At 26.3% G+C, this 27,696-nt stretch overlaps 2 protein-coding genes across 12 annotated transcripts in view; both read left to right on the top strand.

Moving 5' to 3' along the window:
• Nucleotides 1-2,111, top strand: part of LOC136080510 (polyamine-transporting ATPase 13A3-like) — a 41,550-nt gene extending 39,439 nt beyond the window's left edge. For all 11 annotated transcript variants that reach the window (XM_065797275.1, XM_065797265.1, XM_065797264.1 and 8 more), the window contains one exon: nucleotides 911-2,111. In XM_065797275.1, the coding sequence (XP_065653347.1) occupies nucleotides 911-1,791 (881 nt within the window). In that variant the 3' untranslated portion in view covers nucleotides 1,792-2,111. The remainder of the gene's footprint in view (nucleotides 1-910) is intronic.
• Nucleotides 2,112-8,112: 6,001 nt separating this feature from the next.
• Nucleotides 8,113-27,696, top strand: part of LOC136071829 (histone-binding protein RBBP7) — a 49,572-nt gene continuing 29,988 nt past the window's right edge. The window contains exons 1-4 of the mRNA XM_065797276.1: nucleotides 8,113-8,300; nucleotides 19,087-19,234; nucleotides 26,118-26,168; nucleotides 26,262-26,356. Coding sequence (XP_065653348.1) covers nucleotides 8,270-8,300; nucleotides 19,087-19,234; nucleotides 26,118-26,168; nucleotides 26,262-26,356 — 325 coding nt within the window. The 5' untranslated portion in view covers nucleotides 8,113-8,269. The remainder of the gene's footprint in view (nucleotides 8,301-19,086; nucleotides 19,235-26,117; nucleotides 26,169-26,261; nucleotides 26,357-27,696) is intronic.

Genomic DNA, 27,696 nt, shown 5'->3' on the forward strand with positions numbered 1-27,696 from the left:
ATTTCTTACAATTGCACATTTCTTACAAAATATCTTTATCTCTAAAGTTTAGATTGAGTAACATTTTTAATTTCATTTAAAAGAAGTTTGTCTATGTGATCTAATGTAATATAGAATGTATAGTTTTTTTTAGATAATGTTTAAAATACATGTCTAAACATTTTTAAAAGTTTGAAAGTCATGTCTATATTAAAACCAAAATGCAAGTACAAAATTTTTTGAGTAAATTTATTTTGGCCCTGTTGTTAACATGGAGTTCCATGCCTCAATAACATTTTAAAGTTACGTTTCATCTCTATTGGTTAAAATTGGTAACAAGATTACACTCTTTTATTTTTAATTAAATATTAATTAAATAAGTTTAATATCACTGTAAATGTTTGTTTATTGTTTACATACTGTTGAAAGAATAAAGAAAAATGAAGGCTTTTTTCATTGAAAAAACGATATCTCAAAAAAAATTATTACACATATTAACTGTGCTTAGTGCTAAAAATTTTACCAAGATAAATAACTAAATTTTTTTTAGTATTAAGTTTGATTAAATAATCACTGGGAATCAGTTTGTTTTGGTTTTGAAACAAAGTCTCATTTGTGAAACAACTGGTGCCATCCATTTCACTATCTGTTAAGTCACGACTCAAGAAAGAAAAAATAATATTTCGGCTAAGAAAAAAAATTTCTTCTTAGCCGAAAAAAAGCTTGTAATTTTTATCATTTTTGAATAATTGCTAATTTATTTAAATATGAAACTTATGTAATTTTAAATATATTCATTAATTTACAACGGTGAATTTACAATTCTGTTGTTAGAAGATGGATTTAGTGATAAATTCGAGCTTTTTAATATTAGCTTTTGGTTATTGTTGTTTCATAAAATTTTTGCTAAATTTTTTATAAAATTTTTTAGGTATTGCACTGTCTTGCGCAGAAGCATCGATAGCAGCGCCATTTACGTCAAAAATATTTAATATCTCCTGCGTTCCGACTCTTATAAAAGAAGGACGCGCTTCACTTGTCACAGCTTTTGGATCATTCAAGTATATGGTTCTTTACAGCATGGTTGAGTTCTTTGGTGTCATTGCTCTATATGGGGTTTCATCAAATTTCACAAACAACCAGTATGTATACACTGATATTGGTTTAAATCTTCCACTTGTGTTTACCATGACTTTGTCTGGCGCTAGTAGCACATTAGCTTTAAAGCGTCCACTGGGTAAACTTGTTCATCCAATTTTTATTGGTGGAATTGTTTTACAAGTCCTACTTATTATCGGTATACAACTCACTGCCTTTTTTTTAATTAAAAAAATGAGTTGGTATGTTCCTATAAATGAATTTGAAGCTTATGAAGGTATATACTATAAGTGTTACGAGAATAATGTTATTATTATTGTTTCGTACTATTTGATTATTGGATTATCGTTTGCTTGTTTAAAAGGGCGGCCTTATCGTTGTCCTTTTTACTATAATTATGTATATGGAATTGTATGCTCACTTTCAATTGCTACTACTCTTTATATAACTATTTACCCGGAACGTAAAATATTGCATATTATGGATTTTGTTGAATCACCAAATGCCAAGCAACCTATTTTTTTAATCGGATTAGCATTGTGCCATTTTTCTTTGTCTCTACTGTTGGAATATTTTTTGGAAACGACGATTGCGAAAAAAATTGCTGATTGCATTAGAAGAAAAAAAGTGCCTAAAAACAGATACAAGCATATTTTTAAAGAGCTTCACAAAAGCAAAGAATGGCCTTCTCATCAACAAATGACGTTCAGTTGAACTAAGTTATAGTTGTTATTTTGAAATTATAAAAACAAAATTGATTTTGTTGAACAAATATCAATTTGTTACATACGCGTACTAAATATTTTTAAAAAGAGAGAGAGATAAAACCTAGCTTCTTGACCTCCCATAGTCTAAATAAAATGTTTAAACATTAAAAGTAAACTTTTTTATTTTTTCATTTTAGCGATTATTAAACGGTGCGTGATTTTTAACAAGTGATTTTTTTAATAAATGTGTCATTATAAACTCTAATTAATTTATAGATTATATGGATGATACAAATTATAAATTTAGAAAGAAAAAATACTCAGTTATTTAAGCCTTTTCTTTTATCGAAAGTTATATTCATAAAGAAAATTCTTTAAGAGTTCCTAAAGAAATTTTATATATATATATCTATACTTTTTTATATATATATCTATACTTTAATTATTATTTATATAAAGTATAATTTTAATACTATTATTCTTTTGTTGTTAATTAAAATAATATTAATTATTAAAAATACTATTTATACTAAATAATAATTATTAAAAATTCAGCTTACAAAATCTAATAAATTTAGAAGTTAAAAGCTTTTCAGCTTTTTGCCGTTTCTTTATCTTTGAGATAATTTCCAGACATGGAGCAAACTCCAAATATTTATGTTTATACTTTTATATGTTTATAACCTTAATTTGAGGGGGTTCTTAATTTTATATGATCATAATTTTTAAATACTGAGAGATTATACTATAAAACTTCAAGCTTATCGATGAATATAAGTCTAGTTAAGAAAAGTAATAAAAAATATTTTATCAATTTGTTGCTCTCACGATTCGGGCAGCAGGAGGGAAGGGGAGAATTTTAAGTATTTTTTGCTTCCAGACTCCAATCATTGCAGTTTTTTGCAAATCGTCTTTATTTGACATAAGTATAAGCATAAATGTTGGGAGTTGGTTTCATGTCTAGTTACCTCAAACACCAAAAAATGTTAGATCTGCCCCTTCAAGAAGGACTGTTTTTTTTTATAATTTTTTTTTCATAAATACTTTATTTTCATAAATGCTTTTATTGGTTTTAAAAATATATATATATAAATCAAAAATTTTTGTTAAATTTTATTTAGAAAGTTTCATTAATTTTTCTTTACCAGTTGTCTTTCTTTAAGAATTTGTTTACTTATTTCATTGTTGGGAAGAAAAGTTTTTTTTTTCTCTTATAACCTAAATGCTCCAAGTATAAAGTACTATGCATATAATTGATAATGCTACGTAAGCTGTGACGAACTTTTTATTCTCAAGAATATCATAAAAAGCGGGTCTTACAAATGTTAAATTGTAAAAAAGAAAATTAGGGGATGTTCTTATACCTACGGCCACCCCACTTTATTTAAAAAATAAAAAGTTTTGTATTATTATGGAGTCAAACCAACTTTTCATAGAGCGGGCTTAGATAAAATAGCTAGTGGTCCTAATGCAATAGAAAAAGCTTATTGTACCTAGGCCCACTAAGTTTGAATCCCTCTACATGACGAAATTTTATATTTTAAATCATGCCTACATTAATACAAAATAATTAGTATAGAAATGTGATCATATCAGTTTCACTATTTTAGACAATTCGGGCCTTAAATTAGGGAATTCAAATCTGGCCCATGGTACACGAACTTCCCTTACTGCGTACCATTTAGAAATTATATTCAAGTATATTTAAGCAGCCGTGGCACAGTGATTACAGTTCTGGCTCAGAACCAAGAGGATCGTAGTTCGATATCGGCACTAGCCCTATAAGCGACATGGTAAGGAAGGAGGTGTGAAATTCCTGGTTAAATGCTCTTCTGCGGTACTCTGTGATAAGACCACTAGCATTTCTTGGGGCACTAATAAAAACACACAAAAGACTACTCATTTTGCGTATTAAATAATGTAGCAAGTAATAATTGAAAGAAAATAATATAAGATGTAATATTGGTTGAACACAATGAAATTCAGCACATTTCAAAAAAATTTAGCATTCTTTAATAAAGTTCAACACTCTTCGAAAAAATTCAGCACCCTTAAATAAAATTCAGTATTCTTCAATAAAATTCTGCTCCCTTGAATTGTTAATATATTAAAAACTACTTTACGAACACTTTTATAATTTTGCACACACAATCTAATGTATTGACGTTTGATTTAAATAATAATAATAAATATAATAAAAAAATTTAAATGGCAATCAATTAAAGTATAATTAAATAAAAGAAATTAGAAGTGTAAAAAAGAAAAGATTTAAAGATAAATATAAAACAAAATCTATCATTTGCTCCATAAAGGCAAATCAATGTTAGCTGTAAAGAGATCTTGCGAAAAAATTTAAACGTAACCAAGCCTTGATAAAAAGATCTTAGATCTTAAAATTATAAAGCACAAAACAAAAAGGAAACTCCGAAGCGATCCTTTGATGGAGAAATTAAAGAAATTTAATTTCTCCATCAAAGGATCGCTTATGCATAGACTTTAGACCAAGAAAACTTGTGCATAATTGATGACGATGAAACTTATTGCAAAAAAAGACTTTTCACAATTGGCTGGCCAGTCACAAAGTAGATGTTGCCAAAAAAACTCAAATATATTCATTCTGAGAAATTTGCAACCAAGTTCCTTTTATGGCAAGAAATCTCCTCCTGTGGTTTCGAAAAGTACACCATAGATTGCCAGTGGCGTCGTGTCATACTCAATAACCCATATACAAAACTCATCCTTTTAGTGACATCTTTGTAATTCAAATAATGTGAATAAAATGATTATGTTCAAACATAACCGCTATAAGTGTAGCATAATCTGCTATAAGTGTATTATATAAATCTAGGGCCTTTCTTGATTATAAATCACGCAAAATGCTTTACTTCAGTCTTGTTCATTGTCATCTCTCTTACGCTAATATTGTTTGGGCTAACACACACAAAACTAAATTAATAAGATTACAGAGGCTACAAAACCACGCATGTAAAGCGATTAACTATTTAAAAAGATTAGAAAACTCTTCCTCTGTAATGAAATACATGAATGTGTTAAATATATCAAAACTTAATTCGCTTCAAATATTAATATTTATGAATAAATATAAAAATAACTTGCTGCCAAAAGTATTTTATGATATTTTTACATTGGCGTTTTCACAAAAATACAATCTTCGGTCAAATAGCAACCATAAATATCAATTGAGCAGAGTAAAATCACAAGTGTCAAAATTCTCAATTATTAACCAAGGTCCGTCATTATGGAATCAATTAAAAAATAACAATATAAAAGATTTGAAAAGCACTTCCTCTTTTAAACGACAAATGAAATTGCATCTCCTAAACTTCTGTTATATATGCGAGTATGTTTATATATGTGTGTGTAAGTATGTTTGTATATGTGTTTGTGTATGTGTACATATGAGGATGTATATATGAGTTTTTATTCTTCACGTAGTATTTTTCAGAAAAAATATTTTATTGCAAATTTACTAAAGTCATATGGACTTTAAATGTTATTGTAAATTATGTTATTGAGTTTTATTCTTCACGTAGTATTTTTCAGAAAAAATATTTTATTGTAAATATACTAAAGCCATGTGGGCTTTAACTGTTATTGTAAAGGGGCTCTATGAAAAGGTTGTGGTGACACCAGTCATCCGTATCTTCTTTGAGCCCCTGTCTGTTTTATATTTCTTTGTGTAACGTAAAAGTTTCATTGTAATTTTAATATTATATTTATATATAAACAGCGAAAAAAACAAAACAAAAAAACATTTTATTCACAATAAAATGGTTACGTTATCTCTGCATATAAGTGCGTGGGAGAGAATGAGATAACATAGCAAAATACAGTACAAGAAATTTGTAGAGGTAGAGAATGGAATCAAGAGTAAGAAAATGGCGAGCATGATACAAAGAAGCAATTTTAGCAGATGCTAAATATCAAACATGGAAAACATGCAAAGCATGGAAAAAAGAGAAAAGAATAAAAAACCTCTATTGTTATAGTTTTAAAAAACTGAAATATCCGACCCCCAGTTGCTACGGGCCTGCCCGATACCTAAGTTTTAAGTCTTTGTTTAGATTTTATTTACTTTTCGGTTACATTACTTTACTTAAAGTTAAAGTAAACATTGTTTGATTCACGATTTAATCCAAAAACTTACCATAATCTTTGTAACTTTGATGTAAAGTAGTTTTCTGGAATTGCAATCAAGAGTGTTTAACTTTGTTTTAATAGATAACATTTTACATTTACACGTAAATCTTGAACTGCATGCTATCACAATAAAGAACGCAAAAATTCTCAACTCAATAAAAAACTTAAAGCTTTATTACAATATGAAAATGTGCTACTGTATGTTTGTTATGCTTGCAAAACGGGTTAGATATGATGCTATTTAATAGAAATTCATTGCAAAAGTTTAAAAATACATTTATAATAACCCTAATAAGAAACTTTCTGCAATTTGTCCTAGAACAAAATTTAGAATAGAGAGAAAACAAAATTTAACTTACCTCACACTTTTGATCCATAGTTATTTTTAAAGCTCAAAAAAGTACCTTACGCTGTTGCTTTATTAGTGAAGTTGCTTATTTCAATACAATTAAAACAAATGATCTTTTTCAATTAGGAAAAAATTCCGTATCAACAAAAAATATTTTATCGCTTGTTGCTCAGTTAAAGTGTGTCAGAGCTGTTGCTAGTCAATTGGTTGAGAAATAGCACATACAACTTCAGGGGTTCCTCAAGGTTCTATCCTTGGCCCTATACACTTTTTTTTACATTAATTTACAATTTTTACATCAATTTACATTAACAATATCCCAGATATTTTCACATCTAAGGTGGCGATGTTCGCTTGTGAAACTACCATTTGTTTTTGTCTTGATAAAAAGCCAACACTCTCTAATTGCTTGGAGGGGGCATTTAAGCTTGAAAAGAATCTCACTTCTGTTACAACATGTGGTTCTCAGTGGCTGGTGAACTTTAATTCAGATAAAACTCAATTTTTTTCCTTTTTAATCCTTATCGCAATTTTTTCATCCAATTGTTATCGCAATAATTTAGATCTTCTTATATTTATGAATGGTAATGTACTCTATGAGTCATCTACCCTTCATCTTCTAGGATTAAATCTTTCTTCCGATCTTTCTTAGAAACCATATATCAAATCCATTACAAAATTAGCATCTATTAAGGTTGCATCTCTTTATCGTGCTCGACACTTCTTACTCCGGATTCTATTCTTTATCTCTATAAATCAAATCCGTCATTTTATAGAATACTGTAGCTATATCTGGGGCGGATCTTGCAATGATTCCCTTTCTCTTTTAGACAAAGTGCAAAAACGCATTGTAAACATCGTTGAACCTGCCATTGTAGCCAACCTCCAACCGTTACTCATCGTCGTAATGTTGATTCTTGTTCTCTTTTCTACTAATAATATAATGGGCACTGCTCAAAGAACTAGCGTCTCTTGTGCCATCTACTAAAATTCATTCTCGCGTTACTAGTCATTCAATTAAGTCTCATCCTTTTATTGTGACTGTTCCTAAGTGCTCCAAAAACGCTTATTCGTCTAGTTTTTTTCCTCGAACATCAGTTCGAGAAAAAAAAAAAACAAGATGCAGGAATTCGCTTCCTTCATCTTGTTTTCCCAACTCATATAATTTGCGACCCTTTAAGTTGTCTGTCAATTGTTATCTTGCCCTATAAACTTCATCTTTTAGAAGTTATCCAATAACTTCCAATTGTAATAGTGCTTGCTTGCAGCCATGTTGGAAGCAAAGATGTTAAAAAAAAGAAAAAAAAAGTCTTTTTCTATTTCTACAAAAAAAAAAAAAAAAATTGCCAGAAGGTCTTAGTAAACACACAGCAGAATCAATTCATGCATAATTATTAAGTATTACTTTATTAAGTATAGAATAAAGCGTCAAAAAACAAAATTGGGGTCACTTTTTGTGCTGCAAAAGAATAAAAAAGTCTATTACTCAAGACATTTCTTAAATTTTAACATGAATTAGTCAGTTTTGATAATTTCATTAAAAAAAGTTTGTTTATGACATCTAATGTATGCTTAAAATAAATATAAAAACATTTTTTGCAATTTTTTTCTATCGAAAATGTTAAAACGACGAAAAACTATAATGCCAGTAAAAAAAGTTTTTTACAGAATACTTTTAAGACTTTCTTTTTTAATGAAAATATAATAAAGAGTCGTCATTAAATTTTAATTTGTTGGCATTCAAGGTTAAAAAATAATTAAATATATTAAATTATTAATAAGCACGCCATTTTTTTTCACGTGTTTAAAGTTTTAACCGGAGTTTAGAGTTGAAACCGGAGTAAGGAAGCGGTGTGTTGATGAATGCGGTTTTTGCGGACACCATTAAACTCATCACGCTGAGGCCAGCATTTTCCCGCCATCAGGAATTAGGTGTCAACAAAAAGTATCATAACCTGCAACTAAATAACCTTATATGGCTGCTTTAAGTGCTCCAAACGTACCAGGTATGTTAAATATGTTACATACTAGTACAAGTTTTAATTAGGAATGTATTTAAGTTTTAATTATTCTATAAAATATTTTTTTTGAAGTTTTATTCAAAGTATACCAACTGAATACCTCCAAAACAACAACAAAAATTTTACTCTTAATTTTGAGTTAAATGTTTAATGTGATCTTCATATCGTTTGGTTCAATTTCTGGAGTATATATAAAATCAAAATTTTCTTGTTGAGATATTTTTCTTTTTTAAAAAAAATCGAGTTTAATTTAAAATATATTATCAATAAATAATTATTTAAAAAAAGCCAAATAATAAAGTGTTATAAACCAAGTTCAATAGTTTTTCCAAAAATTATTCTAAATTTTTTTTTTAATTTTTCTTTTCTTACTTGAAGTTCAATTTGTTAGTTTATTTCTTAAATAAACAAAAAAATAGAACTAAGATTAAATAAAAAAGCTTTCATATAATTTTAGTTTTTCTTTCAAAAAAAAAAAAGTTTTAAATCTATAACAATTTTGAATAAAAATAAATAAATTCTATGGCATATTCGGTAATAATTTTATACTTTGCTTGTTGCAAGGGGTGTTCAAGTAATGGGAAAAAATTTGTTTAGTAATTTTAAGCAAATTACTTAAGTAACTTAAGTAATTTTAAGTAAATTAAGTTATTTTCAAAATATAAATTTTCCATACATTTTTGTGTTATAGTATATACTTATATACTATAAAAAAGACAACAATAAATATCATTTGCCTTAATTGGAAGTTTTTTCTTCTTAAGATAGTTTAAAATAGAATCTCCTTTAGCTTGATCACACTGATTTGGTGCCTCTAAATATCTTAAAAATCCTGCAATTCCAATATTTCTTCTTTCAGAAATTCTTGTTATCATAGAGTTGAAAAAAAAAAAAGAATATATTGTAGTATCTTGGTCTTGTTAAAATAAATTGGTTGGTTAAAATATCTTGGTCTTGTTAAAATAAATTGGTATCTTGGTCTTATTAAAATAAGTTGGTTTTGTTAAAATAAATTCACACTTTTTTCAACTCAAAAGAGTAAGATCTCTTTTACAAAGAGCATCAGCACCAGCTTCAATAATTTCTAACATTTCAATAAGTTCCAACATATTTTTGTATCCAAAATTAAATTTTCCAAACTCATTAAGACAACGGTGTTGGAGATTATCATTTTTTAGAGGTAAATTGTTAAAAATAAATTGTTTATAAAAAAGTTGGAAAATGATCTTGAAAAAATAAAAAAAAATTTGTTATTTATGATTATAGTCACGTCCACTCCATTGTTTTTTTTAATTTTCTTCAATAAGTATTGAAGAATATATTGCTGTGGAATAATCATACAAGGACAATAGGTGTTGAGACATGTCTCTACTTGTTGGATAAGCAAGACATATTAGTGAGAATAATGAAGTTTGACAACTTGTGAGAATACTTTTTAAAAGATCTACCAAATCAAAAAGAGTTCAATGATAAAGCAGATATTGTAACAACTGAAAGGTACATTTGTATCAAGAAATCACTCAAGTGTATATTTTTATTGCTTATGAATTTAAAATTTTCACAGTTGCATTAGAAACTAAACAGCCAATGGTTACAGTCTTGTTTCTAAAGATAAATAAACTTCTAAATGGTTTGCTCTCAAGTTTGTTATTAATGATGTTATTCTGCAACCTTCCAAACAGAGTCTATATTAAAGCTGAAAACCCTTGACTTGATAGATGCAGAAATTCTAAAGTTAACATGCATTTTAGAAATGCAGATTCAGAAAAGAGGATTTTCTATCAACAAAAGATGACTCAAAGTAATTTTACAAGAATTCATTGTTTTGTGTTAAGCAAAGTGCAATTATAAAAAATTAAAGTTTAAAGATGTTAAAGATTTTAAAACAGCTAAGAATCAAAATAGATTCTGCCATAAAACTTGTGGAAGAGAGAAACAAACTATTAAAAATTTGTGTGACAAAAATGTCAGGAAAAAAAAAAAAAAGCTAGAGTTAAAATCATGAAAGAATGTTTAAAATTAAAAAAAGTTCATAATAATACTATTACGCTTTATATCTAATTTCTTTTTTGTTTACATGAGTTTTTGAAATTTGATACTATCAGTCATTCACAAAGCATTATATTTGTTTCTTTTATTATTATTTTTTTCATATTAATATTTTTTTGTTACATTTGGTTTTTATGTTTTCATTTACATTAGAGAAATATATTTTTTAAATGTTGCCATAAAATAACCTGTTTTTCCAAAAAAATCGTGTTTTTTAGGCTTCCAAAGTTCTGTTTTTTTATAAAAAATTACCTGTTTTTTTACCAATTGACCTTTTGCCAGATAACGATGCCATTATAACACTCATTGCATTTTGGGATTGCTTAGGAGCAAACAAACTTATTAAATATATAATTCTATGCAAAAAGCCAGCAATTATTGCATTAGCCTAGATTATTATTCTTATTTATTTGTTAAAATATGGTTTTTACTTCAGTAGGTTTGAAAAAGTTATTATGGAAGAAGCTTAAACCTACCATTGTTACCTACCACTGATAACCGTATCAGTTAAATAAATAATAGTTAAAGAAGGAAGTTATCATATATATTAGGAAGTGCGCTATCATGGGGACAAAGCAATAAAGAATTTGCTGTCAAACGTTATGTTAGAAAAAACAAAAATTTACATAAAAATTTTAGTTGTGACAAAGCAGGCTTGACAATATGTTCTGAGTATCCATTCCTGGGTGCAAGTCCGGATAGAATTATAAATTGTACTTGTTGTGGATTTGGTTTGTTAGAATGCAAATGTCCTTTTTCAGCAAGAGATAAAACTATTTCAGAATACCTTTCAATGTCTTCTTGTTTTCTAATAAAAAGTAATGAAAGTTTTACAATCAAACTTAATCACCTTTATTACACCCAAATATTTGTTACAGTTGCCAATTATTGTGACTTTAAAATTTATTTACCCAAAGAATCTTGCGCATTTCATATTGCTAAAGATCCAAAATTCTTTTTAAAGTGCCTACTAAAATTATTTACATATTTTAATATATACATATATATATATATATATATATATATATATATATATATATATATATATATATATATATATATATATATGCATATATATATATATGTATGTGTGTACATTTATGTATATAAATGTACATATATATATATACACATATATAAAGTTTCTGGATACGTCACTGTATATATATATATATATATATATGTATTTATACACACATATATAAAGTTTCTGGATACGTCACTGTATATATATATATATATATATATATATATATATATATATATATATATATATATATATATATATATATATATATATACACACACACACACAGTGATGTATCCAGAAACTTTTTGGGCATACCAGTCTAAAAATCCTGTCTACTTTAAAGGGACCTTCTTTTTTCTAATATTTATAAATATAGTTATTTATATATATAACTAGCCCTAGTATAATACGGTTTTCCAAGTAAAAAATGTAAATAATTAACTAAAATAATGTTACATTTATTACAAAATGATGGCTTTAACGCTAACATCGATTCGCTGCTAATTTTCATTTACTTGCTTTATTCGCTTACTAATATAAAGAGTATGATTTCATAAAAAAGCAACAATTATAACATTTAATAAACAATATTTGTAAGTTTTTTCTATATTGACTAAAATACTTATTTCATAGTGTATTTATTGCATAACAAGGTCAGTTCATTCAAAATTTAAATAATTCATTCAAAAGTTAAACTTTTACTTTTCAAATCAAGTTTTTGGCATGATTATTATAATGTTATGTTTTAAAAATTTTTATTTATTTTATTAAAAATATTTTTAATGCAATTTTACTGTTATTTGAAATAAAAAAGTTTAAAGCTTATATAGTTTATTCGCTTTAAAAGTTATATTACGAAAATGTAAGCGGAGGAGAATCTCATATTAGAGTATTAAAAATATTTTTATTTAAAAATGCTAAGCATTTCATATTTTTAATCCAATCAAAACGTGTGTTTTACATTTTAATCCGATTGTAACATATTCGATATTTCATCAACGTGAGTTCAAATTAAGCATTCTGATTGACTTAAAATACGCTTATAATGCGTTTTCGAAGTCGTTTTTCAAATGTTTTTCTAAGCAACATTAATAACATAACAAATTTTATCATCATAATTATCATAACAAATTTTATCACTAAACAGCAAGACAATAAGTAATAAAGAAATATTTAATTTTAATTTTTTAGGTGCTAATATAAAATTGTTTTAAGGGGGCCCATACTGGTATACCGGTATCAAAATCAGCCTGGATACGTCGCTGATATATATATATATATATATATATATATATATATATATATATATATATATATATATATATATATATATATATATATATATATATACATATATATATATATATATATATATGTATATATATATATATATATATGTATATGTATATATATATGTATATACATATATATATATATATATATATATATATGTATATACACACATATATATATATATACATATATATATATAATATATATATATATATATATATATATATATATATATATATATATATGTGTATATACATATATATATATATATATATACATATATATATATATATATATATATATATATATATATATATATATATATATGTATATATATATATGTGTATATACATATATATATATATATATATATATATATATATATATATATATATATATATATTTATACAATAAACAGAATAGAAAAAAAATTAATAAAAAAAATATAAATAAATATAAAATAAAAAAAAAATAAAAATATAATAATTGAAAAAAAATTAAATGAAATTTAAATAAATAAACAACTAAATATAAACAAAAGTTATACATTTTCATGTTTGATTTTTTAAAATCTAATTCACTACCATCAGCGATGTAAGCAACCACTATATCAATTAAGAGTTACAGAAAACAGAGTAAAGTTAAAGAGCAAGAAAGCGGTTGAATGAAGACCGTGCGAGGAAAAAAACTAGAAAAATAAAAGTTTTTAGAGCATGAAGGTATAGATAGAGTAAAGTTATCTGTTTACTGATAGGGATACTGATGCTCCAATAACACTATTTCTATATTTAAACCAAGCGACTTTGCTGAATGACAAGTCACACATTAATAAAAAAAGATTTGGTTCATGGAACAATAGTATTTTAAAAAAGAGAAAGAAATGTAATATTACGCCATGGGACACAGGATCAAGCTGAGAAGCTAAAACAGATCCAACTATATTTATTATAAGTTTTAAGATTTAAGAACTAGCCCAAATGTGACAACAATATTCCATACAGGGACAATTAAGAAATTTGTAGGAATCAGGAATAAGAAAATGGTGAGCACGTTTTAATGAATGACAACCTAAGACAATGCTAACTTTGGAATTGTTGGTTTATAAGGTTTCCACGAGAGATGGTTACAAAAAAGTAATCCAAGAAGACGTAAAGTAGAAGACTCAGTAGGAGTGTTGCCATTTTTCAATATAGGAATATCAATTAAGTAATTAAGATAATGGTGCCTCTTTTAATGAAATTTTTTTTGATCAACATAACCACCCACCAAAACTTCCTGCATCCATCACTAGGAATAAATATAAGTTCTTGATACTAACTTTGTCATTAGCATCTACTTTAATTAGATAATTGATAATAATAAATAATATATTAATTTAATCGTGCTAATTAAAGCAATATTACGCAAATTAGATTTTATTTTTTTTACAATATTTTTTATTTCTAAAATTATTTCCCGTTACATTAAAAGAACGTAATTATATATGTTTATTCATTTCTTGCAACGGTTATCCATCGTTTTTTTTTAAATAAGTTTTTATAAAAAATGTAAAATTAGATTATTTCACGAAGACAGTGTAACCAGATTTAAGCCTCCCAGTGGCTACAATACAATAGTAGCACTAACAACACACCAAAGGATTTCACTTTTTTATTATTTTTCACCTGTCTCTACTAGTTTTTTAAAATTAGGTAACCAAAACGATATAATAACTTTCTATTAAGCTATGTAGAATATGAAGGACTAGATATATTCGTGAAAGTTTAGAGAAAGAACGTCAAAGCTATTTGATGACAAATGTTTCAAATGGTTATTTATTTTAAATCCATAATAAATTATGCTATTTTTAATACCAAGTTTGACCAATTTTAAAAAAAGCGATTTTTTGGGGTAACAAATTGTAGCTACATATATATTTTTTTTAATTAAAATTACTTTCGTGCTTTAGATAATATTTACAATAAATAAAAGATCATACATAGAAACTAAAAAAAAGGTGAAAGTTGACACACCCTAATAACCCTAACAGTTATATAAATATTCTTTAAAATGCGGAAACTTGTAAGTTAGATACTCGGGCAAATAAGCAAAAGTAACAAAAAGTAATGTTTGTTAAAATGATTTATAAAAAGTAATAAAATTGTACATTGTTTTGATGTCAAATCCTATTAATGTCAAATGCTAAATTTGGCATTTGTCATCAGCTGTCAAATGGTAGATGGTAAGAAAAAAAGCGAGATTAGGTGTCAAATGCGGCATTAGGTATTTGGCATTCGACATCTGTTCTTAATCTTGCTCCCGCCATCTAGTATTTGACTGCTGATTAAAAAAATGAATTGTGAAAAAATGAACAATGAAAAAATGAATAATGGTTCATTGTCTCTCTCAAACAGGTCTCAGAAAGGGTCTGGGGGTGCCGAGTTATGACCAGGATTTTGCATGCTGCATAGATATTAAAATGCCAATATAAATAAAAAATTAACTAAATTTCATAAAATAGCACAATAACCAAAAATTTAAGAGCAAACAAACTTGACACCCAGGACTGTTTTTGGGACCCGCTCGAGGGGAGCAACCAACCATTGTTCCTTTTTGAGAAAAAGTAAACAGTGGTTGTTTGCCTCTCTCAAACGAGTCTTGAAAAGGGTCTGAGGAGTGCCAAGTGATGACCAGAATTTTGCAGGCTGCAAAGATATTAAAATGCAAATATAACAAAAAATTAACCAAATTCCATAAAATAACACAATAATAACCGAAAATTAAAGAGCAAACACAACAGCATGCAAAATCCAGGTCAGAGCTCGACACCCCTGGACTGTTTTTGGAAACCGCCCAAAGGTGGCAACTGACCACTGTTCTTTTTTCAGAAAAAATGAACAGCGGTTGGTTGCCACTCCAACTGGTCTCGGAAAGGGTCCAGGAAGAGCCAAGTAACAACCAGGATTTCGCAGGCTGCACATGGTACAACTAGTTCAAAAAACAGCATTCAAAAATAACATCAAAGAACAACAATTTATACTGCTATTGCTTTTACTAGAGGTGGTTGCAGGTTAACAATAGCAGCAGCAATTATCCATATATCATCTGTTAGAGGGACTAATGTAATAGGCAGAGTATTCTTTAGAAGTCGAAATTCTTTTAACCTTCCAATGACACGTTCAATGTATATTCTTGCACTTGCTATACGCTTGCAATGATACACTTCAGAGGGTGTAAATTGTCGTTTACTACATAAAAATGGTGGAATTACAGCTTTTACCTGCCTCTATAGAAATAAATCTTGAACATTAAAACCTTTATCAAAAAGTGCAATAAAACTGAGAGTGAATCTTCTTGCAACATTGCAATCTTCAGTGATAAAACAATCTGAAAAAGATCCAGAATAACCTTTAGAAACAAAAGAGATAGAACCACTTTTAGTACAAAATATAAGTTTTTTTAATGTGTTTCTACTTTTATAAGACTATATGTTTGATATTGAGCTTTAGCATTGGCAGATTTTTGAATAGTTCATTCAGTACAGTCATCAATACCTTCAACATGAACAAAATCTCCAATAAAATGAGGATGTGTAAAACTTAATGTTTCTACTGGAGTAGGCCAATATATTAATGGTTCAAGTTCTCGGGCTAATAAAGTTATAAATGTAGTTAAAATCCTAAATGCATGACTTACTGAAATTTTAAAGCAAAAAGCTAAATCTTGTAATAGTGATTCAGGTCGAATGCGCATTTAAGTAAGTAACACTTAATCTTCAACAAAAAGCTGTCGTGCTGGACCAGGTTTCCTTCTACTTAAAGGTTTACTAGCAGGATTAAATTGATATTGCTTTGGTTCAAATGAACGTTTATGATCCATAAAGTAAGAAACTTTTTTATGTTTAACTTGAACACGTCTAACAATATATAAAAAAACATTTTATTTGGGCACCCAGTATACAATTTTATGACTTTGGATAAAGAATACACTGCCTCCCATGTTAATCTTTTATGACTACTTTGTTTATAAAGTGTTGTTGGTGTTAGATAAGTTGCTGGTGTGTTAGTAATTAAATTGAGTTGTTGTGGAGAAAGTTGCTGATCAGATGCTGTTGATGATAGACATGGAGGAGGTATTGACAGAGAAGACTGTTAAGGAATGTTGTCGTTATTGTTACTGCTACTAGTAGTTGTACAGGTACTTGAAAAATGTGAATTTTTTAGTTTTTTAGAAACTTAAATTGGTGTATATTGAGGCATTGATAATTCTTTTTTATTTTGAGGAGGAGATATTTCGTATCCTTTCAAATATAACCTTGGATGAGGAGATAGCTCAGTTGGCTTCCCATATTCTTATTTGCATACTTTTGTATTCTTATTTACAGCATATAGCTTTTTTTTTTGTTTTTTAAAGGTTCGACTATTTCTCTGTTAATAATTTTACTCCATGTAGAAAAATATTTCTTTTTACAATTAAAAAATTTTAATTCGTTAAAACTAAATGTCTTCCAAATATGATCTTTCAAAACATCTTTGTTACAACCAAAAACTGCACAATGGTCACTCTTACCCAGTACAAAAAAGTGTTGCAAATAAAAAAAATAATAGTTGTAAACCAAATAGATAATAATGGTCAACTTTTAAAAAACTTATTAGAAAACAGCAGGATATTTACAAATTTAACTTTTGTTTGCTCCCAGGCAATTCTAAAATGCAATGCCTAGTTATAATGGTGTCGTTATCTGGCAAAAATGCTATTACCCTGTAGGAACCCTGCATTAAGTAAAAGCCAATCTAAAATTAAATTACTGTTAACTTACTTACCAAGAAAAGAAAGAAATTAAGTATTTTTGAAAATATATATTCAATTTAGTTATTTAATATAAAAAAAAACATTCCAAAACATATTTACATAGAGTTAAAATTTCAACTGAACTCGTTTTACGGTAATTTATTATGTTATTATTAGTTAAAAAAAAGTTCATGTCCTTTAAAAAAAGAGAAAATTTTATGCTGTCAAATTTAAATTAAGCTATTGTGTTAACCATTTTTTGTTTAAAACAAGGGCTGATATTGCATACTTTATAAAGCAGTTTGATGTCATTCTAAAATAGCAAGCTACTGGGGCTTCAGTACATCGACTGACAAATTAGTGAAACATGCAAAGGAATGCTGTTACATTGACTAAGGCTTTGAGTTTAAGCAGCAGTTGTTTTTTTCGTTCTTCTTCTTCTTTTTAAAAAACAATTAAAGCTCATATTTTCCTTTTTTTAATTGCTTTGTTTGCTATTTAAATAAAAAGTTCGTTTTAGAATTAGATTAAAACGTTGGTTTTCCTGTTTTAATTTTAATTATTTTATTTAGAATTTAAATAACACATTCTAAATTTCTTTTTTAAAGTTTTGTTTTAATATTTTAATAATTTTTTGTTAGAATATTTTAATTATTTTGTATAGAGTTTAAATTTTATTTAAAATTTAAATGTTTGTTTTGCAGTTTTAATTTTAATTATTTTCTTTAGAATTAAAGTAAAATCTTCATTTTGCTGTTTTTTTAATTTATTTCGAATAGCCAATTAAATTAATTTTTAAATTTTCAAACTAAGACTGTCATGTAGGCAGTTAGGTTGGCATTGCCGAATGCTATATATATATATATATATATATATATATATATATATATATATATATATATATATATATATATATATATATATATATATATATATATATATATATATATATATATATATATCTGTGTGTGTACTTATTTTATATATATTATACATATTTATTTATTTTATATATCATATATATATATTTGTTTTATATATGTTATATATATATATACATCTTTTATATATTTATATATATCTATATATATTTATTTTATATGTGTATAAAATATATAAATATATGTATATTTGTTTTATATATATTTGTGTGTGTGTAGGCATGTAAAAATGCTTAATAGTATTTTAACTCATTCTGCCCACAGTAGCCATATGGATACCATGAAAATACAACTTTCATTAATATATATATTTTTAAATATCTTGAACATTTTCTTTGTTTCCTCATGAAGTCCAATCTTTTGACAACATTATTAGTCAAATAAGATGATCAAAACATTTATATAAATCCCTTTCTTTGAATCAAGCAAGTTAGTTTAGCGAGCAAGTTATCTCTTGAGCAAATATTTTATTTAAAAGCAAATAAATGCCGCCATTTAACATTGATTAATAATATTTAAAGTTTCAATGGTCAAACTTGCAAAATTAACATAATTTGTAATAAGTAATATAGTTGACTAAGTTTATACAGCCAGTAAAAATCAGTGGTAGCCGCTACTGTAGGCGCTAAAGGGTTAATGGTTTGACCACCTTTCAAAGAAAATTAAAAAACTTTTAACAAATTTTTAGATGTTTATGACGATGCTGCTGAGGAGCGAATCATAAATGAAGAGTACAAAATATGGAAAAAAAATACTCCTTTTTTATATGACCTTGTTATGACTCATGCATTAGAATGGCCTAGTCTGACTGTGCAATGGCTTCCTGATGTCACAAGGTATGTATAAATCATAAGGTATTTTATAAATCATAAGAAATCTTAAACTATATATATATATATATATATATATATATATATATATATATATATATATATATATATATATATATATATATATATATAATCTTTGAAAGTCATTTACTCGTCATACGATACAATGTTATTAAAGTTTAATAAATACGGCTGTGTATAAACTTTTTGAAAAAATATATTTGTTTTTATTTCAATATATATTGTTCGATATTTTGCTGATCTATTGTGATCAGCGTCATCAGGTTTAATAAAATCGTTACAAAGAAAATCGTTATATTAAAAACACTTAATATAGCTACTATTCAAATCTTAATATCTAAAAAATTAAGTTGGTTTTGGTGGTTTTCAAATTCAACAGTGTATTTTATGGCAGGATTTTGTTCGTTTAGGATATTTAGAAACATTTGTTGTTGTTTTATTAAGTTAAAGCGAGCGTGACAATCGTCTACATATCTCATGAAAGTTTTTGGTTCACACATTTGAATAGTAGCTATATTGAGTGCTTTTCTTTCTATATTTTGTAAAAATGCTTCCGCACTAACAACCATTAAGGACAAACTTATAGAACCTGAATTAGGTATTATTTGGATTTTGTTTTCATATAAAAAAAAAACACTCAACGAAAGTTCTATTAAATAGTGTTTGTCTACAAATGAAAGTTTTGTTCGAGTCTTTAAGTTGTCAACGTCATTATTTAATATATCAATAATAACTGGAATAGCTTCATTAATGGGTATGGACGGATATAAATTAACTATATCAAAAGAAACTTCAACTTCATTGGAATCTATTTTCTGATGTCTGGCTCTTCTACAATATACCTCCAACAGGAAATCGATTTTTTAATAAAAGTAATTGTTGAAAACGGGCATGACAAGAACAATTTAACTAATATCGCCAGACTATATTAAAATAGATGAAAAAAATACCAATTATCAACCAACTGACAACCAACTGTTTATAAAGCTACCATGGATACCAATTGTTGGCCCCAAACTTAGAAAAGAATTTGAAAAACAAATCCTAAAAGTTATATTTACATCATCTTCTAATTTAAACAATATATTCTGTAACAGTAAAACAAAACTTCCTCCAAATACAAACCCAGGCCTCTACCAAATAAAATGTCCATGCAACTCTATATACATTGGTGAAACTAAAAAGAAAGTTATATCAAGATGTATTGAGCACCAGAAAAATAGTAAAAAGGAAAATGGGCCAGTTCTGGTGCTACTGAGCATTCCAAATCATGCCAAGGTATGTTTGTTTGGTTAAACCCGAAAACCATATCAGTAGCTGATTTGAACCTCAACTGAAATTACTGTGCTCAATCTATTTCTCTGCACAGCACCCTTGTTTTAAAATGTTAGTTTAAAACAAGGGCCCTGAAATTTAAAAAAATTTTTACTGTACACATACAGTAAAAAAATTTTTTAAATTATATTCTATGAAATTAAAAAAAAAAAATTACTGTACACATACAAAAAAAATTTGGAATTTTGATCAGTTTTTAAAAAACCCTTAAAACGCCAATAAATGGGTTGGTTTTTATCTAACACTGGTCCTAGTATTGTTTGAACTTAAACAGTCTGAGGGTTCTGCGACATTTTTTTTTGGATTTATAGTATCAGATGTGCTTTTCCTAGCTTCACTCAGTCTTAGGACAGCTACCATATGCATATAAGAATGTAAAATAAGGTTTGAAAAGTTTTTTTTTTATGACTTGTGTTCCGCTTAAAAATGTTTTGCTAATTACAAATGTTGCTAATTTATCTTTACAATATAATTGTCACAATAAAAATAAAGCAGTCTTTATTTTTATTGTGACGATTTTTAAAAGCTCTGAATAATCTCTGCAAGTTTTACACCCAATTAAAGTAACTTATGCAGCAAAGCCTGGCAGCAGGGTATTTTAGTGTGACATCACAGTATTTATCTAAACACACATTTAGTTAAGTTTTTGTGTGCGTGTGTGTGTATATATTATATATATATATATATATATATATATATATATATATATATATATATATATATATATATATATATATATATATATATATATATATATATATTTATATATATGCATTTATATATGTATATATTTATATATGCATTTATATATGTAAATATTTATATATGCATTTATATATGTAAATATTTATATATGCATTTATATATGTATATATTTATATAAACATATATATATATATATATATATATATATATATATATATATATATATATATAATAATTTATATATATTTCTTGAGCAACGTAGTAGCAATAAATGTGAACATATAGAAAAACACGATACTTTTTTTTATCTGGTAGATAAAGTTACAATTTAAAGATAATGTGAACATATAGAAAAACACAATGTTTTTTTTATCTGGTAGATAAAATTACAATTTAAAGATAATGTGAACATATAAAAAAACAATATATTTTTTTATCTGGTAGATAAAATTACAATTTAAAACTCTGGATATAAATATAAAATCAAAATTTGAAGACATTACAGAGAAACATTAACAGACAAATAAAATTGTTACAAACCAATAAAAATTATAATACAAATTATGATACCGTAAATAGCAAAAAAAAATAAAAATAAAATTTTAAGTAAATTAAAAAAAAATACAAAAAACAAAAAAATAAAAAAAAACTAGATAGACAAATATATATATTATAATGAACAGTTTGTTCATTTAAAGATGGGTTTTCCCATTTAATATGGAGTGCTTCTTTAATTTTTAATTTGTATTTGTTATGAGCAGTATCTAAAATTTTAAAACAATTATAGTTAGATTTTTACAATTAACAGAAAAAATTCAATGCTTATAAACATTAGATTGTTTGTCATTTGTAAGATGCTCATAAATCCTTGTTGTTAAGTGTCTGGAGGTTTCTCCAATATAAACTGGCATTACATCTAGCACAAGAAAATTTGTAAACAACATTGGATTAGAGCAGCTTAGGAAGTGGATCTTTTATGCATAAACTGTTTTGTAATTTGTGGGTAGTGAAAATTAAATTAATTATAACATCTTTACAATATTTTTTAATAATTTCATTAACTTTAGATTTATTAAAATATGAGTAAAATCCTATAAATGGAAGCTATAATTTCTTATATTATGGTTATCAATACTATTTATCACAGATGGATTTAACTTTTTAACGTTTTGTGTACTATGTATTTCTACATTTCTTGCGTAACACTTAAAGTCTAAGCCTGTTGATAATAGGATTAAAGTTTGTTGTTTTTTTTAACGTTTTTTTGAACTTTTAAGAAATTTAAAAAAATTGGGAATTCCGCGTTATATGCGTTATATAACACCCAATAAAACATCAAGCTGGTTAACACCCTGATATAAATATATATATATATATATATATATATATATATATATATATATATATATATATCAGGCTTTTTGATGAATCAAAATGTTCAGGGCATTTGCGTAACAGTTTTTAATATATTAAAACTTTTTATTTGCTTTTCATATTCATATTTTTATTTGCTTTTCATAGTTTATGACATTAACTTTTTTTAACTACTGCAATTTGCTAAATTACCGCAAAACTAATATAATTGAATAGTTAAATCTAAACTATGTATGAATATTATTATGTAATAACATAGTCAAAATATAAAAATATTTGTTTGTTTTCTCAACATTTGATACAATCATGTTTTGTCTATATCTAAATGAATAAAAATAATCTGTTTTATTTCTGGAATACTTATTAACAGTTTTATAAATTACAATTATTTTTTATTTCAAAAAAGTCAGTGAGTAATAAACTAAAATCTTTAAATATTCTAAAAAAAAAAAGTGCAATTTAAATTTTTTTTATAATTTTATTTAAAAGTAAAAGTGTTGATAATAAAATAATATACAATACTGTTGAGATTTAACGCCATTTTAAATCTTTTACAGATGTAACATTTACAAGGAATTTCATTTCTAGTAAAATAAAATAATTGCAATAATAATCTTATAGGTTTAAATGATTATTTAAACCTATAAGATTATTATAATTAATATAATTAAGATTATTAATAATTAAATGAAATAATTCCTGTAGAAAAGTTAAATTTAAAGTTAAATAATGAGCATATTTTATGTAATTGTAATTTAAACTTTTGTTGCAATGGTAAAGAATTTTTATAACGTTAACTACTTCATCAAAATACCACTTAAAAATATCTATAGAGTTCTTTAAATATTACTAAACAAAAAAGTTTAAAATCTTAAATCGCATTCCAAAAAAAAAAGATGCTGTAGAATCCTAATTCGAGGAAATTTGGGCGGCGGTATTCCCCTGTCTCGGCAAAATTTAGCAGGGTGGGTAGGTGGGGATTTCCTCAAATTTTCAATTATGCGACGTCCAAATACGGTTGATGCTGTTAAAAACAGACTAGAATAGCTCCGGTGTATGTGTGTGTGTCTATATATATATATATAATTAGTTTTTATGGAGCAAATTAGCTTAAATTTGTCAGCAAAAAAGTTATGAACTTACAAAACAATGAACTTGCAGCTACACAATTAATAACAATCTAGTCACTAACTGCATTATAAAAGTAATAAAACTATAATAGTGTTACTACTTTTATAAAACATTTATAACTTTTATAATTCATTCTTTGTTCAAACAACATAAGTAATCATAAACAACATAAGTAATCCCAATTTTTAATTGAAGTAGAAAAGCATCTAAAAAAAATATTGTGGATAGTCAAATAATACTAAAAACTTTAGGAACTTATGCCAATACGTGTTATAAGTAATGTTTAGCATTTCTAAAATATTACTAATGGTCCGTAAAAACGCACGTTAATTTTAAAATCTAAAGTTTTAATTGGTTGATATTAAAAATTACGCGTGTTTTTACAGACCATTAGTAACATTTTTCGAAATGATAAACTTTATTAAAAATTATCATTTTGACTTTTACATTTTCGTTCAAGTATGTATTAGTTTAAGTTCCTAAAGTTTTTAATATTATTTGAATATCAACTCCATTTTTACTTGATGCTTTTCAACTTTAATTAAAAGTTAGAATTACTTATGTTGTTTGAACAAAAAATGAATTAGAAAAGTTATAAGTGTTTTATAAAAGTAATATAAAACACTATTATAGTTTTAAACTTTTTTAGTGAGTGTTGTTACTTTTGTAGTCGTAAGTTTATTATTTTATTTTTTGTTTTTTATAACTTTTTTGCTAACAAATAAATAAATAAAAAAAAAACTAAATTGTGATAAAATAAACAAAATGTTATTGTGTTATGTATAAAATGTTTTTAAGAGAAAATTAATTAAGAAATAATATTTTTCAAATTATGAGTTCAAATTTCATTAGTAGTTTTTGTTATAGTTATTGTTTAAATTTATTTAATTTTTAACATGGGTTCGTCCTCAAATTACTTTAACTAATTTTCAACTGTTTTAGGCCCCTCATTACAACATAACTCTTTAGTAACAAGTTATGTATGAGTTATCACAAAAACATTACCCCTCTCTAATTTCCTTCCCCCTTCTTCCATTTCATATGTTTTTCATATAACTATGGAATAAAATTTCATAGTTATATGAAAAACAAAACGAAACAGTAATAATTTTTTACTTGTTTATTTGCTTATATTTAATGTTGGACTTTATTAATATTAAAATTTATAACTTATGGAGTTTTTATTTGGACACAATAGTTTAGGAGCCCATACCAGTCAAACGTTTGTCTGATTATGTCTGGGTACGGCACTAATATATCTCTGTATTTCACAGGAGGGTGTGCGACCGCCCGCTCTTATATGACTAGGCAAATAACATTTTGCTTTGACGATTTGACCGCGGCTATTTCTGAAAGCATTTTTAAAATGCGCTGAATAAATACTATTCTAAATAATATCTGTACCGAGAAATAAATTACATTGAAACTTCTTAACTAATGTTTTTATATTAGAGAAACATTTTTAGATATAGTAACACCTCACTGATAATGGTTTTTGTTTAAAGTATCATTGCCATGTTTTAGCTTTTTTGAAATAAAGTATTTTCTTAGATAAGATATACTATGTAAGTTTTTGTAGTGCATTTTCAAAATTTGAAAACATGTTTAAAACCGTGATCAAGTCCTCAAAACAAGTGTGGTTATATAATGGTGTGCCTTCCTGTGATACTCTCTGTGTGTGCGTGTGTGTGTGTGTGTGTGTGTGTGTGTGTATACATACATACATACATACATACATACATACATACATACATACATACATACATACATACATACATACATACATACATACATACGTATACACACATACATGCATATATTTAATTTGTGTTATAAATGTACAACTACGTTAAAATTGTTTATTTTTCAAATAGTTAAAGTTTTTTGTTTTTTAATTTATTTTGTTTACAGAGCAAAGTAAAAGTAAAATTTTTAATGAACTCTGCTCTCGTTTCTCTCTGTTCTCTTTTTTACTGCTCCATTATTCAGGATCTATCACTTGTAAACAACCACTCCATTATCCATATTCCATCACTTGAAAACAGCTGTTTGCAAGTGGTAGAATGTGCTTTATATTATCTAAAATAATTCATTTATTATATATTATTTGTGTTTTATAATTAGTTAAAACTTAGTCAAGTATAGGATTTTGTCTCATCTTCATCTTCTAGTAAGTCTTGCTGCATCCTGTGTGCTGTGTGTAACCTTTTTTAATTGTTTTTTTGTTTCAATTTAAATTAATTAAATAAATACTAATTGCATTTAATTGACTTAATTTTGAGTTTCTGCAGATATTTTATGCTTTATTCTGTTGAAACTTTAGGCCTGAAGGTAAAGACTATTCTGTTCATCGTTTGATATTAGGAACACACACGTAAGTTGATGGCTTTCTTTTATTTTTCTTGATTTAAGCTTGTTTAGATTATTCATTGTTGGTTTTAATTTGATTTTTATTGATAAATTTTAGTTCTGATGAGCAAAACCATCTTGTAATAGCAACTGTACAATTACCAAATGATGAAACTCATTTTGATGCCAGTCATTATGATCATGATAGAGGAGGTAACTTAATAACTTCATTTTTGCATTGTATTAAAAGATAATTGTATTATGAATAGTTTAAGAGGTATTTTAAAGGTGTTATGGCAAAAATACATTATTTTTGTTGTTATTTTTACAAATTTGCTTCAACAAGGCTGCAAGCAACTGGTACTTAGGTTGGGAGTTTCTAAAATTGAGTTACAGAGCAAGAAAATGGTTTGACAGTCTAATTTAAATACTGTAAATTGAATAAATCAGAAAATTATAATGACAGATGGAATTCCAAAGCATTGATGTTTGTGAAGAAAAAAAGAAAAGAATTTGAATTTTTTGAGCATGAAACAAGTGGATCTGTCAAACATAAAATCGAGTGGACTTGAAAAATCCAGTTATAAATCCTAAAAAATGTTGAAAATCCTAAACTATGATCACTTTATAATGCTTATACATGCTTTCTTTTGAAACTTTTATTTTATTTAAATGTTACTTTGTTACCTTTATTTGTGTTGGTAAATTTTTTGTTTGAAAATCAAAGATTTGTGAATTTGCTAAAACAAATTAAAGTTTGAAAAGAGTGCAATTGCCTTGTTTGTGTTTCGAATATATAGTTCCTGTCATGGTTCGTTTTTCGAAGTTATAGAGTTAAGGGTTGTAACCTCAACTTAAGTAGCCTCTCCGACTGTGGTGGTCTTCATGACCTTAGAGAAAGTGAAATACCATTTTAAAAAAAATAAAGAAAGAAATTCTCAGTTCAGTAGCAAGGAATCTAAACCAGCCATAAAGAGATCTAGTTAGAAAGCTCAAGCTTTTATGTGCTTATGCCAAAAAGTGCTAAAAAAATGCTTGAATTAAAGCATTTCATAAAAAAAAATGCACCAAACAGCAGCCTAGAAATTAAAATTTGCACCAAGTTCCTCATGTGAAAAGCAATTTGCAGTGCGGTATGAAGTCCTCTTGTTTTATTATAAAGGAGAACTTGACTTCCAATATCTATATTAAAGAACGCCTCCAAAAGTTATTTTTTTTAAAAAAACATCTTCACTTCCAACAAGACTGCAAACAACCACTATTAGAGTTGGAAGTTACTGAAAGAGAGAAGATAAAGTTTATCAAGCAAGATATTGATTAACATATGACTTATAATAACGGGAATGAATAAGGTAATGTAGGATCCCACATTACCATTCATTCACACATGGCCTTAAGCTTTTTATCTTATAAAGGCTGGATGAAAAATTGTTTTACTGTATTCATTAAATGATCGGCAAATTATTTTTTTTCACTTTATTTATGCTATCACAAAATAATTTTTTAAATTATCTTATTTAAAGTGTTAAACTTTGAGCACTAGTATATTAGTA

This window comes from Hydra vulgaris, chromosome 05 (assembly GCF_038396675.1).
Source record: "Hydra vulgaris chromosome 05, alternate assembly HydraT2T_AEP".
NCBI lineage: Eukaryota > Metazoa > Cnidaria > Hydrozoa > Anthoathecata > Hydridae > Hydra > Hydra vulgaris.